General features: G+C 43.5%; 1 protein-coding gene across 1 annotated transcript; it reads right to left on the minus strand.

Annotated features, from left to right (window-relative positions):
- Positions 1 to 1442: 1442 nt before the first annotated feature.
- LOC125551117 (obtusifoliol 14-alpha demethylase) lies at positions 1443 to 4753 on the minus strand. The gene is made up of 3 exons (XM_048714272.1): positions 4582 to 4753; positions 3988 to 4467; positions 1443 to 2742 (listed from the first exon to the last, which is right to left on the minus strand). Exons 2-3 carry the CDS (start codon positions 4456 to 4458, stop codon positions 1741 to 1743), a joined length of 1473 nt encoding a protein of 490 aa, XP_048570229.1. The 5' UTR covers positions 4459 to 4467; positions 4582 to 4753; the 3' UTR covers positions 1443 to 1740.
- Between the last annotated feature and the right edge of the window lie 10704 nt (positions 4754 to 15457).

Here is a 15457-nt window from a genome sequence, read left to right on the forward strand (position 1 = left end):
CTTGGCTTTTGGAAAATCTGTAAAGTTTTCTGTTAGGTCTATGTGGAAGTATATTCACAGGCAGGCTTTCAGGCCATACTGTACACACATTTACAAAGCAGCAAAAAATCCAGTGAAGATGTAACTTTTTCGTGCAAATGAAGATGAAAAATTACAGCTGGTGAATAAGAACCTGAGACGGTGCAAAGTAAAGATTCGTTTCTTCTATTTGGTATCAAAATTGCTCCACACACAATAGATTGTGGCTGATTTATGCACGACCAAACAATCGAGCGGACATTGCACGGCTGTGCACAAGATTCCTTGGCTGGATTTTATCGTCGTGCGCTGATCGTTCAAGTTTTGTCGTCGGCCTAGCATTGCTCATTTGGTATACGAGTTCACAATTTTTCTGATGATTGTCAGCATGCTCCCCCCACCCCGTGCGGATTACTAAACCCACAGGAGATAATTTTCTTCACAAGAAACCATGGCAAGGTTAGTAAAACCATAACAATATTATGCTCCCAGCGCCACTGCTGACATGCTATATCACTTTGAAGTGCACTGGAATGCGTTCTGTATTTTCCAATAAAACTGGGACTGCATACAGATACCACACCGAGAAATGTTCAGATACAGGGCGATTCAGAATCAGTGGCTCCTGAACACTTCAGGTTCAGGAAGATGCTTCTCACATGCCAAGGGAAACCCTGAGACACGCCTTCGGGAGCAAGCTGTGTAGCCTAGCAAAAAAAAAGTGCCAGCACAATCTCTTGAAACAGATTTTTGCCCCACCATGTCGTCCATGTAGCCTGAAGCCTGAACAACACAGGATAATAAAAAGTAGTGAATGTAATGTGGAACTATTGCTGAATTTTGGCTATGTCCTGCTTCTTAATTTTCCTTTTCAAATTAGCAGTATTTGGGCTGTATGATGTTGCTCATTTTCTATGTGAATTGGCAGTATTCTCAGTGTTGTATTAGCTGACCGAAACTGCATAGGAGTCAGCCGTGTACCAGAAAATATAGCATGATCCCCAGCATGCTTGAACTACAAGGTCAGTTTTATTTCACTGTAGAATCTTTGATTGGTTTGGCATTGGCTGGTTTTGCTCTGCCGGCTGCCGCCGCATCGTCAAAGGAAAGAAGGGAGACAAGGCCAAAACAGGAGGAGCAGTTAACTAGACCCACCCCATCAAGCAGACGTGGCAGTCGTCCAACGCCGCGCAAGCAAAACCACCTGCAGAAACCACTATAATCAGAGCGAGGGGGTGATTTGACTGGTATTTGAGACCTCAGGGGGTTACTTAACTGGTTTTAGAGCTTAGGGGGTGAATTAGCCGATTTGTGAAACCCCAGGGGGTGATCTGGATTTCTTTCTCTCAAGGCTGACGTCACATCGTCACATTCTCCATTTCTGAAAGATAAAAGCTACAGTAATACACAAAGGTACATTTCAGTGAGCAAAAGCAAGAAGTGCATTTTGAATGAACTGTCACAGTTGTTGTGTTCCTTACATAGTGTTGTCTGTTCACATTTTATGTCTGAACCCGTCTACGAGAGTGGACAACAGCAAAGATGAAAGGAAAGAGAAACAACATTCTGATGCTACACGGCTAAATCACTGGAAGCAAATCACAGTACCCTAAACAATGGTGAAGATAGATATACCCTACAGGTTGGCGTGCGGACAACAAAACGTAAATGGAAGAAATACAGAAGCAAACACCCCACCTCCCCTATGGGACCACCCGCTCTCTAGTTGTCGACGACGAGCTTCCGCCGCTTGTAGTTGACCATTACCTCGCCCTTGATGCCGACGACCATCGCATTCCAGTCGTTCTCAGGGAACGGTGAGACCAGCTCAAACTCAAAGTTCCTCAGGAGGTGTGTCCATATCGCCTTGATCTGCAGGTACGCGAAGGGCTCACCGAGGCACCCGTGCCTGCCACCCCCAAAGGAGATGTACGAGAAGGCACCCGCAACCTTGTCCTCCTCCCTCCCAGCCGCAAACCGGTCAGGGTCATACGAGTCCGGGTTCTTGAAGATATGGGGGAGCCTGTTAGCGAAAGCAGGAGATGTTGCGACAATGTGGCCCTTGGGGATATCAAACTCTTTGCCTTCCCTCGTGGTCACGCTGAAGTCAGAGTGTGATTGGCGAAGCAGCATGATCAGCGGCGGGTGGAGCCGGAGCGCCTCCTTGATGCACCGGTAGAGGACATCCATCTCTGCCAAGATGTCATGATCGATCTTGTCACCATGCCTCTTCATGACCTCCTTCTGCTCCTCTACAGCCTCTGCAAAGTACTGCTGGAACTTGAGCAGGTAGGCCCCAGTCCAGGTTGAGGTGATCGAGCTAGTGTGCTGTCCAGCAAACAGGGCTGCGATAAGTAGCCCAGTCACCTCACTTTCTGTGGTCTGGCGGCCATTCTTGTACTTGGAATCAATGAAGCACTGCAGCATGTCTTCCTCGGACTGTCCAGAGGCCTTGCGGGACTTGATGATGGTGGCGAAGATCTCCGCCAAACGTGTCCGTGCCTGGTCACGGCGACGGTGTGCAGGGATTGGGAGGTAGGGAAAGATGACACTGATTGGCTGCATCCCATTGTCAAGATCATGGAAGAGAGCAGAAACATCATCAAACAACTTTTCTCGCACTTCCCTTCCCAACAAGCATCGGCTAGCAGTCAGTATGATGAGGTGCTCCAATTCATACTTCAGATCCACAGTGCCGCTTTCTCCCCACTTTGAGAAGTACTCCTGCAGGTGGATTGGATTCACAGATGATATTAATCACCCAAAAAAATGGCCAGAACAAACGAACCTATACAACAACAAAAATAATTGAATAGCATATATGACTTATCTTGACAAACAAATTAAATGCTAGCATGGAAGAATAGCAAATGTTAAATCAAATGTGGAGCAACTGATTGAGAAGATGACCCATGTTATTTGTGCAAACTCTTTGTTTACTATTAGGATGACAATGATTTCTATAAAAAATATCATACTGGTCATATAGCAGCATAGGCTGTATAGAAAATGTAGCAAACTTTGTCATTGTAAATAAGGGTGACAATCAGTATTATGAAACTAGTTGCAAGGGAGGTGAGATTCTGCAGATCTCCCGCTGCAGTATGTGTACAGGTGTATACTAACAAACCATGCTGTTCATGTTAATGCTTACATAAAACTTGTTCTGTTTCAGCAGCGAGTTCATAAGGAGTCCTTAAATGCAGGCCCGAGTCAAGCTTTTTACAAGGTTCTGATCAGAAGTGCACACTTACATTTCCATACAACTTTGCAAGACAAGTTAGACCGACTGTTGGTTGTGCAGGATGCCAAAATTGGAGCAAGCATAGTTCAATAAACTACGACGATAAATGCTACTTACATAGAGAGAAATGGTTGACACTGTGATTCTAGTATCATACTATATCATAATTTTCACCTTTCAGACACAAAAATGCTAAAAAAAAGACACAAAAATGCTTGCAAAACAAGCAACTAGCCAACTAGGCACTGGAATAACAAGCTTCAGTTATGGTACTCCAGTGCTACTATTGTATTGGAGAACTTGCCGCAAGCATTGATTTCTCTTACTCACCACGGTGTGCTACAATTGTATTACCAAATATTTCCTTTGATCCAGAAATCCAGATATATCAAACCTATGCATGCAACACATTATTCTAAGTTCTGATCATACGCGAAATGCATATTTGCATTCAAATGAATACTGGTGACCGAGCAGGCCACTGGAATCATCAAAATCCCCACTGATATTTATCTTCAATTAACATAAGCATCGGCAAATTAGGCACATCAAACATCCTACATCTTCCTTTGCTAGCGCATTCCATAGTAAGGATAAAAAGTCACATACGAAGTGTTGTTTTCCCCTCTGACTATGATGCACTCATTCAAACCCAAGAAGAAGCATCTCACTTGAGAATTACGTACAAAACAGGGGAAGGAAGGAAGGAAGAGAATAGAGCTGACCTCGGCCTCGGCAACCATCTGGTCGACGTAGCTGCGGAGCTTGTTGGCCCTGAGCGCCTCGGTGAAGAACCTGAACTGCTCCTGCCTGACCTGGTAGTCGACGTCGAAGACGACCCCGGGGCCGAAGGTGGGGACGTTGAAGCGGTAGACCTCCTGCTGGCTCATGTCGGACTCGTTGCTCTTGAAGAAGTGCGCCGAGACGTCGGGGCCGATGAGGAAGGTGATCCGGCGGGTGAGGATGGGGACGGTGAAGACGGGGCCGAGGCGGGCGTACTCGGCCCGGATGAGCGGGATGGGGCCCCGCAGGAAGCGCAGCAGCCCGCCCACGACGGGCGCCCCCGGGATCGTCGGCGGCGCCCGCCTGCCGCCGCCGCCGGGGCCGAGGAGGACCCTGAGGAAGGCGACGGTGGCGAGCAGCAGCGCTGCGCCGGCGAGGAGCCACTGGGGCCGGGCGGCCGCGAGGAGATCCATCGCCGTGGCCTGGTGGAGAGCAGCCGGGGATGCTCGCGTGGGTTAGATCGATCGCAGAAATGGATAGAAAGAGGGTGGGAGGAGCTTCGGTTGTATCGAAGACACGACAAACTGGGTACGCACCTCGTCCGACGCACGATTGGGGGGGCGGCCGGGCGGCCGGCGAGACGGGGTGGAGGGAGGATGTAGATCTGGGAGAGTGGAGTGGCGGAGAGGGGTTTATATAAGTGGGAGGGAGCAAAGATTCCTCCGGGGAGGGGTGGTGGTGGGATCGGGACGGGATGGGGGTTTACCGGGGGCGGAGCGGAAACAGGGGAGGGGAGGAGTGGTGGTGGAGGAGGATGAAGGAAGGATGTACGCACAGTCTGTATCTCGGGCCCCACATGGCTGTCTCTTGTGCGTGTCTGCTAGCTATGCTCTGCTGTTTCTAGTCGCCCAGGTGGACCTAGTGATGTGGAAGAAGACAGTTGTGCTCGGGATCCTCTGTGTTGGGGGGACTGGACGCTTTACTTGTGTCCACGGTCGCCTTTTCCTAGCATTAGCCGTCACCCAAGGATTCACTCCTCTCTCTCTCTCTCTCGTCCGGCGGCCTCGTCGGCAGCCAGAGCCCAGAAGGGTGGAGACCCACCTCATAGGTAGCCAGGAGAGTGGAGACTCACTCCTTTCATTTTTCAGTTTTACTGTTAGGTTCTTATTTCTTTTGGGGCATCTACGGCCGTCCGATTGGGCGGCCCTCAAACGTATGTGGACGCGCCTAGTTAGTATTCGGATGTATTTGTTCTGACTTCCTATTTGTCTGCACTCATATTTTTCACTTTTTTCTTTATAGGTACGCTCACATGCATATGATTGGTGAAGAAAGAGAAGGAAAGAAAAGAAATAATAAAGAAAGGAAAAAGGATGCTCCGTGGTGGGTCAAATCATACGCGGCGGACGCAGGACCACTGACGCGACACTCTTCATACTCATCTCATATACGAGGCCAGTATGAGAAGCGCCAGACAGCCCGGACATTTAAGGAGCTTTGAGGGGTCCAATTAGGTCAAAAAAATTCCTTCTCTCATGTCCGGTTGGTGGCCTTGCGTCCGCCCAATTAATTTGGGGAGTCCGGCTCTATATGCTATTAGTTTTGATTTTGTGGTCGGGTCGACGAGATGATGGCGACGAGGACACTTCCTCTTAAATACTTCCTTCGTTCGGAATTAGTTGACACACAAATGGATGTATCAAGCACTAAAATGCACCTAAATACATCCGTTTGAGCGTCGTCTAATTTCGGACGGAGGGAGTAGTTACAACCCATTAAGGGTATCTTCAACACTGATCCCTAAATTTTCTCCCGCATCTGTCCGCGGATAGGGGGTACTACTCCGTGGATATGGATACGGGAGCCAGCCATCCAATGTTACTCGCATACATTTCAAACAAGGTTTAAATAAACCGGACGTAATTCATGCAAATCCGACAAATTTCCATATAAACAGGAACACATTCATTACAATTAGGACATTTTTCTTTAAAAAGGGAGAGCGGCCGAACCTAAACCTATCATACGGCGACGCCCGTCGTCCACTTCCTTTGTATTCCACATCGGCGACCACGTCCTCGCCGTCTCCATGAGCGCAGATGGGGTTTAAGACCCGTGAAGTGAAGGTCCGGTCTCCAGTGAGTAAGAGTAGGACATGGGAGACGGACCGACCCACTTGGGACATAAGGCCCTGCCACCTCAGACGCCCTACTCATCCCCAGAGGAGTCCGCGAGCTATCTTCCGCCTGTGCTGGTGGACGTGAGGTCGATGTCGCACTATTGGTGGGCGCGGTGATAACCAAAAGAGAATGCATTGAATGGCATGGTGAAAATTGTGTGGCTGAAGTGCAAAGGAGGTATGGGGTTTAGAGACATCCACCGTTTTAATTTGGCTCTTCTAGCAAAATAAGCATGGAGGTTAATAGATAATCCAGATTCTTCGTGCGGTACTGTTCTGAAGGCAAAGTATTTTCCTGATGGAGATTTGCTCAATGCTAAATTAGAAAAGGGAGCTTCCTTCACTAGGCAAAGTATTATGGCAGGGGTGAACACTCTGAAACATGGGTGCATCTGGAGAGTGGGTGATGGGCAGAAATCAATATATGGGATGACCCATTGATTCATGGTTCATGTAACATAAAAGTTGTTATTGTACATGGCAACCATATCATATCAAAAGCAAAGGACTTGATTGATCCTAGTACTAACCAGTGGGATGAGGAATTGGTGAGGAAAACCTTCTAGCAGGTGGATGTTCACTAAAGCTTAGCCATTCTACTTCTCAATTATGATGTGGAGGACTTTGTTGCATGGGGTATGACAAAAAATTAGGTTTTCCATGAAATCTCATATTATGTTGACTGGGGTCACAAATTTGGGGGTAACCTACGTCGACCAAATGGATAAGGAACAATGCATGTCGGAAGTGTGTGGCAAAGAATTTGGAGCTTGGACTGTTCGACAAAGGTAAAAATATTTGTCTGGAAAACTCTTCATGGAACTTTACCTTCACTATAAAAAAAGACACATCCGTGACATTTTGGGCCGAACGAATTTTTTTCTGTCATGCTTATGACACTTCTATGACGATAATTGTGACAAAATCCGGTATCATCATAGATGTGGCAGGCTCCTAATTTTATGACAAAAATGGGATTTTCGTCTTGGGCGGGCCGGAGACGCGGCTGCATGACATTCTTTGGGCCGTCCATGACGGGAAAAACCGTGGTAGAAGCGAGGGCGAGGAAAATATCGGGGAGTTCCCGGTTACGATGGGTGGTCGGGGCCGAGCGATGCGCGTTTCTCTCGTACACGTATGCGCGTGGGTGCGAGGCGTTGGGCTCTAATTGAACTCGAGCAAGGCGTTCGCCTACTAAACCCAAGCGATTGCACTGCAGGCTACGTGTTACTGAACTCAAGCGATCGATCGATCTGGCTATTAACTGAATCCGATCAAGCGATTCCTTCACTACTACTGCTAACTGAAGCTGATCGAACCTGCTACCTCTTGATGAACAGTGAGTGTTGTTGGGGGTTTGGATAACAGTTCCCGGTGGGGGTTGGATGAACAGGACCCCGTGGTAGTAGAGGCCATTGCCGCTAGATGAACAGGATCCCGATCGAGCCGGTTGGGGGTGGATGAATAGGACCCAGTGGAGGGCTGGATGAAGAGGACCCCGTGGAGGGCTGGTTGAATAGTAGCCAGTGGAGGGCTGGATGAATAGTAGCCCGTGGAGGGGTGGTTGAACAGGACCCCGTGGAGAGGGTTGGTTGAATAGTAGCCGATGGAGGAGCGGTGGAGGCTGGATGAACAGGAGCCCGTGGATGAACAGTCGCAGGTGGAGGCTGGAGGAGGTCGACGGTGGATGAACAGTAACTCGTGGAGGCTGGAGGAGGTCGACGGTGGAGATGAACAGTAGCCCATGGAGTCCCGTTTTGCGGTAAGCCACACCCCTCCCGATGAATGCTACCCCTTGAGTATGCGTTGGTTTTCCCTTAAAGAGGAAAGGGTGATGCAGCAAAGTAGCGTAAGTATTTCCCTCAGTTTTTGAGAACCAAGGTATCAATTCAGTACGAGACTACACGCAAGTCGCCTAGTACCTGCACAAATAAATAAGAACCTTGCAACCAACGTGATAAAGGGGTTGTCAATCCCTTCACGACCACTTGCAAAAGTGAGATCTGATAAAGATAATAAGATAAATATTTTTAGTATTTTTGTTGTATAGATTGGAAAATAAAGATTGCAAAATAAACGGCGGCAGAAATAGCTAGTTGACGGGAAACTAATATGATGTAAAGTAGACCCAGGGGCCATAGGTTTCACTAGTGACTTCTCTCAAGATAGCATATATTATGGTGGGTGAACAAATTACTGCCGAGCAATTGATAGAAAAGAGCATAGTTATGATGATATCTAGGCATGATCATGAACATAGGCATCACGTCCGTGTCAATTAGACCGAAACGATTCTGCATCTACTACTATTACTCCAGACATCGACCGCTATGTAGCATGCATCTAGAGTATTAAGTTCATAAGAACAGGGTAACGCGTTCGGCAAGATGACATGATGTAGAGGGATAAACTCAAGCAATATGATATAAACCCCATTTTTTTATCCTCGATGGCAACAATACAATACAATACGTGCCTTGCTGCCCCTGCTGTCACTAGGAAAGGACACCGCAAGATTGAACCCAAAGCTAAGCACTTCTCCCGTTGCAAGAAAGATCAATCTAGTAGGCCAAACCAAACTGATAATTCGAAGAGACTTGCAAAGATATCAAATCATGCATATAAGAATTCAGAGAAGAATCAAATATTGTTTATAGATAATCTTAATCATAAACCCACAATTCATCGGATCTCGGCAAACACACCGCAAAAAGAATTACATCAAATAGATCTCCAAGAACATCGAGGAGAACTTTTTATTGAGATCCAAAGAGAGAGAAGAAGCCATCTAGCTAATAACTATGGACCCGAAGGTCTATGGTAAACTACTCACACATCATCAGAGAGGCTATGGTGTTGATGTAGAAGCCCTCCGTGATCGAATCCCCCTCCGGCAGATCACCAAAAAAGGTTCCCAGATGGGCTCTCACGGGTACAGAAGGTTGCGGCGGTGGAAAAGTGGTTTCGTGGCTCCCTTGGATGTTTTCAGGGTATAAGAGTATATATAGGCGATGGAAGTAGGTCGGTGGAGCTACAAGGGGCCCATGAGGGTGGGGGGTGCACCGCCCTACCTCGTGGCCACCTCGTTGCTTCCTTGACGTCCACTCCAAGTCTCCTGGATTTCATTTGTTTCAAAAAAGATCCTCGCGAAGGTTTCATTCCGTTTGGATTCCGTTTGATATTCCTTTTCTGTGAAACACTGAAATAGGCAAAAAAAACAGCAACTGGCACTGGGCCTCCGGTTAATAGGTTAGTCCCAAAAATAATATAAAAGTGCATATTAAAGCCCATTAAACATCCAGAACAGATAATATAATAGCATGGAACAATCAAAAATTATAGATACATTGGAGACATATCAGCATCCCCAAGCTTAATTCCTGCTCGTCCTCGAGTAGGTAAATGATAAAAAACAGAATTTTTGATGTGGAAGGCTACCTAACATAATTTTCAATGTAATTTTCTTTATTGTGGCATGAATATTCAGATCCGAAAGATTCAAGATAAAAGTTTAATATTGACATAAAAATAATAATACTTCAAGCATACTAACAAAGCAATTTTGTCTTCTCAAAATAACATGGCCAAAGAAAGTTATCCCTACAAAATCATGTAGTCTGGCTATGCTCTATCTTCATCCCACAAAATATTTAAATCATGCACAACCCCGATGACAAGCCAAGCAATTGTTTCATACTTTTGATGTTCTCAAACTTTTTCAATCTTCACGCAATACATGAGTGTGAGCCATGGATATAGCACTGTAGGTGGAATAGAATGATGGTTGTGGAGAAGACAAAAAGGAGAAGATAGTCTCACATCAACCAGGCGTATCAACGGGCTATGGAGATGCCCATCAATAGATATCAATGTGAGTGAGTAGGGATTGCCATGTAACGGATGCACTAGAGCTATAAGTGTATGAAAGCTCAAAAAGAAACTAAGTGGGTGTGCATCCAACTCGCTTGCTCACGAATACCTAGGGCGTTTTGAGGAAGCCCATTATTGGAATATACAAGCCAAGTTCTATAATGAAAAATTCCCACAAGTATATGAAAGTGACAAAATATGAGACTCTCTATCATGAAGATCATGGTGCTACTTTGAAGCACAAGTGTGGTAAAAGGATAGTAGCATTACCCCTTCTCTATTTTTCTCTCATTTTTTATTTGGGCCTTTTTTCTCTTTTTTTATGACCTCTTTTTTGTCCGGAATCTCATCCCAACTTGTGGGGGAATCATAGTCTCCATCATCCCTTACTCACATGGGACACTGCTCTAATAATGAAGATCACCACACTTTTATTTACTTACAACTCAAGAATTACAACTCGATACTTAGAACAAAATATGACTCTATGTGAATGCCTCCGGCGGTGTACCGGGATATGCAATGAATCAAGAGTGACATGTATGAAAGAATTATGAACGGTAGCTTTGCCACAAATACGATGTCAACTACATGATCATGCACTACTGCAGGATGCTGCTAACGCGACACTATGATCAGAGACCCTTCGAGAAACTGTGTGCGATGCAGTAATCGCAAACGGTGGTGTATGAAAACCGTCAAAAGGTGCAAAATGTTTGCGATGGAGAGCCCATAATTCCAGCTGCCGGCATTCTCCCTCTTCATGTAAACCTTGTAAAATAAGAGAGAATAGGCATAAGTATTGTGACATAATGTGTAATAACAGCCCATAATGCAATAAATATCGATATAAAAGCATGATGCAAAATGGATGTATCAACTCCCCCAAGCTTAGACCTCGCTTGTCCTCAAGTGAAAGCCGATATCGATAAATATGTCCACATGTTTAGAGATAGAGGTGTCGATAAAAAATAAAATATGGATATGAGGGCATCATGATCATTCTTAGAACAACAACATATACATATATTGTCATATGATCTCTTATGCTAAAGTAACAATTCAATCACAATTTCAAGTATGAATCAGAAACTTCATTGAGAATCAACAAACTATAATCTTAGTCATTGAGGCAATTGCAATTTATCATAACATCAGAAAGAGTCAATAAGAGCTTTTCAGCAAGTCCACATACTCAACCATCATTTAGTCTTTCACAATTGCTAACACTCACGCGATATTTATGGTTATGAAGTTTTAATCGGACACAGAGAAAGATAGGGGCTTATAGTTTTGCCTCCCAACCTTTTACCTCAAGGGTAATGTCAACAATAATAGTTCATGAAAACTCACATCCAATTAGCTATATATATATATATTAGGATCTTTCCAACACATTGTGCTTGCCAAAGGATAAAATGTAAATAGGAAAGGTGAAGATCACCGTGACTCTTGCATGAAGTATAGGACAAGAATAAAAAGATAGGCCCTTTGCAGAGGGAAGCAGAGGTTGTCATGTGCTTTTATGGTTGGATGCACGAAGTCTTAATGCAAAACAACATCACTTTATATTGCCACTTGTGATATGGACCTTTATTATGCACTCCATTGCTTTTATTTCTTCCACATCACAAGATCGTATAAAGCTTATTTTCTCTGCACTAATAAATCATACATATTTAGAGAGCAATTTTTATTGCTTGCAACGATGACAACTTACTTCAAGGATTTTACTCAATCCATAGGTAGATATGGTGGACTCTCATGGAAAAACTAGGTTTAAGGATATTTGGAAGCACACGTAGTATCTCTACTTGGTGCACAGAATTTGGCTAGCATGAGAGGGAAAGGCAAGCTCAACATGTTGGATGATCCATGACCATATAATTTATCTCAGATGTAAGAAAACATAACCCATTACGTTGTCTTCCTTGTCCAACCTCAACTCTTTAGCATGTCATATTTTAATGAGTGCTCACAATCATAAAAGATGTCCAAGATAGTATATTTATATGTGAAAACCTCTCTTTCTTTATTACTTCCTATTAATTTCAACGATGACCAAACTATGTTTGTCAACTCTCAACAACTTTTATTCATCATACTCTTTATAAGTGAAGTCATTACTCTCCATAAGATCCACATGATCCCTTTATTTCTTTTTTATTCCTTTTTCTTTTATTTTATTCCCTCAAGATCACAGTAAGATAATCAAGCCCTTGACTCAACACTAATCTTTATTATATATAGCTCATGGACTCGATTACATAGAAGGATCATAAAGCAAAACTCAAAACTAGATCATACTAAAACTTTATTCTACTAGATCAAGATATTACCAAAAGGATCGAACTAAGAAAAATGGTAAAGATAAAAGTGTGATGGTGATACGATACCGGGGCACTCCCCCAAGCTTGGCAGTTCCAAGGGTAGTGCCCATACCCATGTGTTTATATATCTTTCTTCGGGGATGGTGATGATGGAGTTGTTGATGGCGTGTGCTTCTTCCTTAATTTGCGCTTGAGGATAGAATTTTGCTCCCTTAGGTCCTCAATCTCCCGCTCAAGGCTTAATATCTTTTTGCATAGTTCTTGTTTGTTCTTATGCAAGAGACAAAAAGGGATAAACTCGATCTTAGGTTTCTTTGCTCTATTGGGGAGGCTTGACTTTTTGAACTCCACATGCATGTCCCAGGTTGAGGTAATGGGACTTCATCTTCATATGAGCTCGTCTCCTCCTTTCCCCTAGGCTCATAGTCTTCTTCTTCCTCCTGGTCCAACCACAATGCTCCAAGTCCCCGTAGACCTTATGATCTGCAAGGTAATCAGCCACATAGCTTTCTCCCTCCGAATCTTGGGATAACATATTGCTCTAATCTGCAACAGAAACATCTTAAAACAAAGACAGAGGATATTTGCGTGATACGGTGGTCAAAACCTTCAGGAGATTATATAGTGAATTTTTACCGACCAAAAGAAGTATCGTGCAAGAAAACGGAGTCCGGAGAGCACACGAGGTGCCCACGAGGCAGGGGGCACGCCCAGGGGGGTAGGGCACGCCCTCCACCCTCGTGGACGCCTCGTGTCCTTCCCGGACTACTTCTTATTTTCCTATTTTCTTAAATATTTCAAAACGGAGAAAAATTGCTATTAGAACTGTTTTGGAGTCGGTTTACTTACCGTACCACATACCTATTCCTTTTCGGAGTCTGAAACGTTCTGGAAAGTGTCCCTTATGTATTCCTCCAGGGTTACGGTTTCAATGACATTAGTTTCAACATTTATAGGATTACCTGAGATATAATGTTTTATTCTTTGACCGTTCACCACCCTCGGATTTGTGCCTTCGAAGTTGTTGATTTTTATGGCACCGGAACGATAGACCTCCTCGATGATGTAAGGACCTTCCCATTTAGAGAGGAGTTTTCCTGCAAAAAAATTTAAATGAGAGTTGTATAATAATACATAATCACATACACTAAACTCACGTTTTTGTATCCTTTTGTCATGCCATCTTTTAACCTTTTCTTTAAATAGTTTGGCATTCTCATAGGCCTGGGTTCTCCATTCATCAAGTGAGCTAATGTCAAAAAGCCTCCTCTCATCGGCAAGTTTGAAATCATAGTTGAGCTCTTTAATGGCCCAATATGCCTTATGTTCCAGTTCGAGAGGTAAGTGACAAGCTTTACCATAAACCATTTTATACGGAGACATACCCATAGGATTTTTATATGCAGTTCTATAAGCCCATAATGCATCATCAAGTTTCTTGGACCAATTATTTCTAGATCTATTAATAGTCTTTTGCAAAATTAATTTAAGCTCTCTATTTCTCAATTCTACTTGACCACTAGACCGTGGGTGATAAGGAGATGCAATTCTATGATTAACATCATACTTAGCAAAGCATTTTACGAAAGGCACCATGAATAAAATGTGAACCACCATCAGTCATTAAGTATCTAGGGACTCCAAACCTTAGAAAAATAACTTCTTTAAGCATCTTAATAGAGGTGTTATGATCAGCACTACTAGTTGGAATAGCTTCTACCCACTTAGTAACGTAATCAACTGCAACTAAAATATGTGTATAACCATTAGAGGAAGGAAATGGTCCCATATAGTCAAAGCCCCAAACATCAAATGGTTCAATAACAAGTGGATAATTAATAGGCATTTCTTGACGTCTACTAATATTACCAATTCTTTGACATTCATCACAAGACAAGACAAACTTACGGGCATCCTTGAAGAGAGTAGGCCAATAAAAACCGGATTGCAATACCTTATGTGCAGTTCTATCTCCAGCGTGGTGTCCTCCATAAGCCTTGGAGTGACACTTGCGTAGGATCTGTTCCTGTTCATGCTCAGGTACACAACGTCTAATAACACCATCTACTCCTTATTTATAAAGGTGTGGGTCATCCCAAAAGTAATGTCTTAAATCATAGAAGAACTTTTTCTTTTGCTGGTATGTGAAACTATGTGGTATAAATTTAGCAACAATATAATTAGCATAATCAGCATACCATGGAGCAATACGAGAGCATTTATGACATCTAGTTGTTCATCAGGAAAGCTATTATCAATAGGTAGTGGGTCATCAAGAACATTCTCTAACCTAGATAAGTTGTCTGCAACGGGGTTCTCAGCTCCCTTTCTATCAATAATATGCAAATCAAATTCTTGTATCAAGAGAACCCATCTAATGAGTCGAGGTTCAGCATCTTTCTTTTCCATAAGATATTTAATAGCAGCATGATCAGTGTGAACAGTTACTTTAGAATCAACTATATAAGGTCTGAACTTATCACAAGCAAATACAACTACTAAAAATTCTTTTTCAGTAGTAGCATAATTTCTTTGAGCACTGTCTAGAGTCTTACTAGCATATTGGATAACATTTAATTTCTTATCAACTCTTTGTCCTAAAACAGCCCCTACAGCATAATCACTAGCATCACACATGATTTCAAATGGTAAATTCCAATCAGGAGGCTGAACAATAGGTGCAGAAATCAAAGCTTTCTTAAGTATTTCAAATGCTTCTACACAATCATCATCAAAAACAAAAGGAACATCTTTTTGTAAGAGATTAGTCATAGGCCGAGAATTTTTAGAGAAGTCCTTAATGAACCTCCTATAAAAACCGGCATGACCAAGGAAACTTCTTATACCTTTAATGTCCTTAGGACACGGCATCTTTTCAATAGAATCAACCTTAGCTTTATCAACTTCAATACCTCTTTTAGAAATTTTATGACCCAAGACAATACCTTCATTAACCATAAAGTGGCACTTCTCCCAATTCAAGACGAGATTGGTTTCTTCATATCTCTACAAAACTTGATCAAGGTTGCTTAAGCAATCATCAAAAGAAGTTCCATAAACAGAAAAATCATCCATGAATACCTCAACAATTTT

Source organism: Triticum urartu, chromosome 4 (genome assembly GCF_003073215.2).
Source record: "Triticum urartu cultivar G1812 chromosome 4, Tu2.1, whole genome shotgun sequence".
Classification (NCBI taxonomy): Eukaryota; Viridiplantae; Streptophyta; class Magnoliopsida; order Poales; family Poaceae; genus Triticum; species Triticum urartu.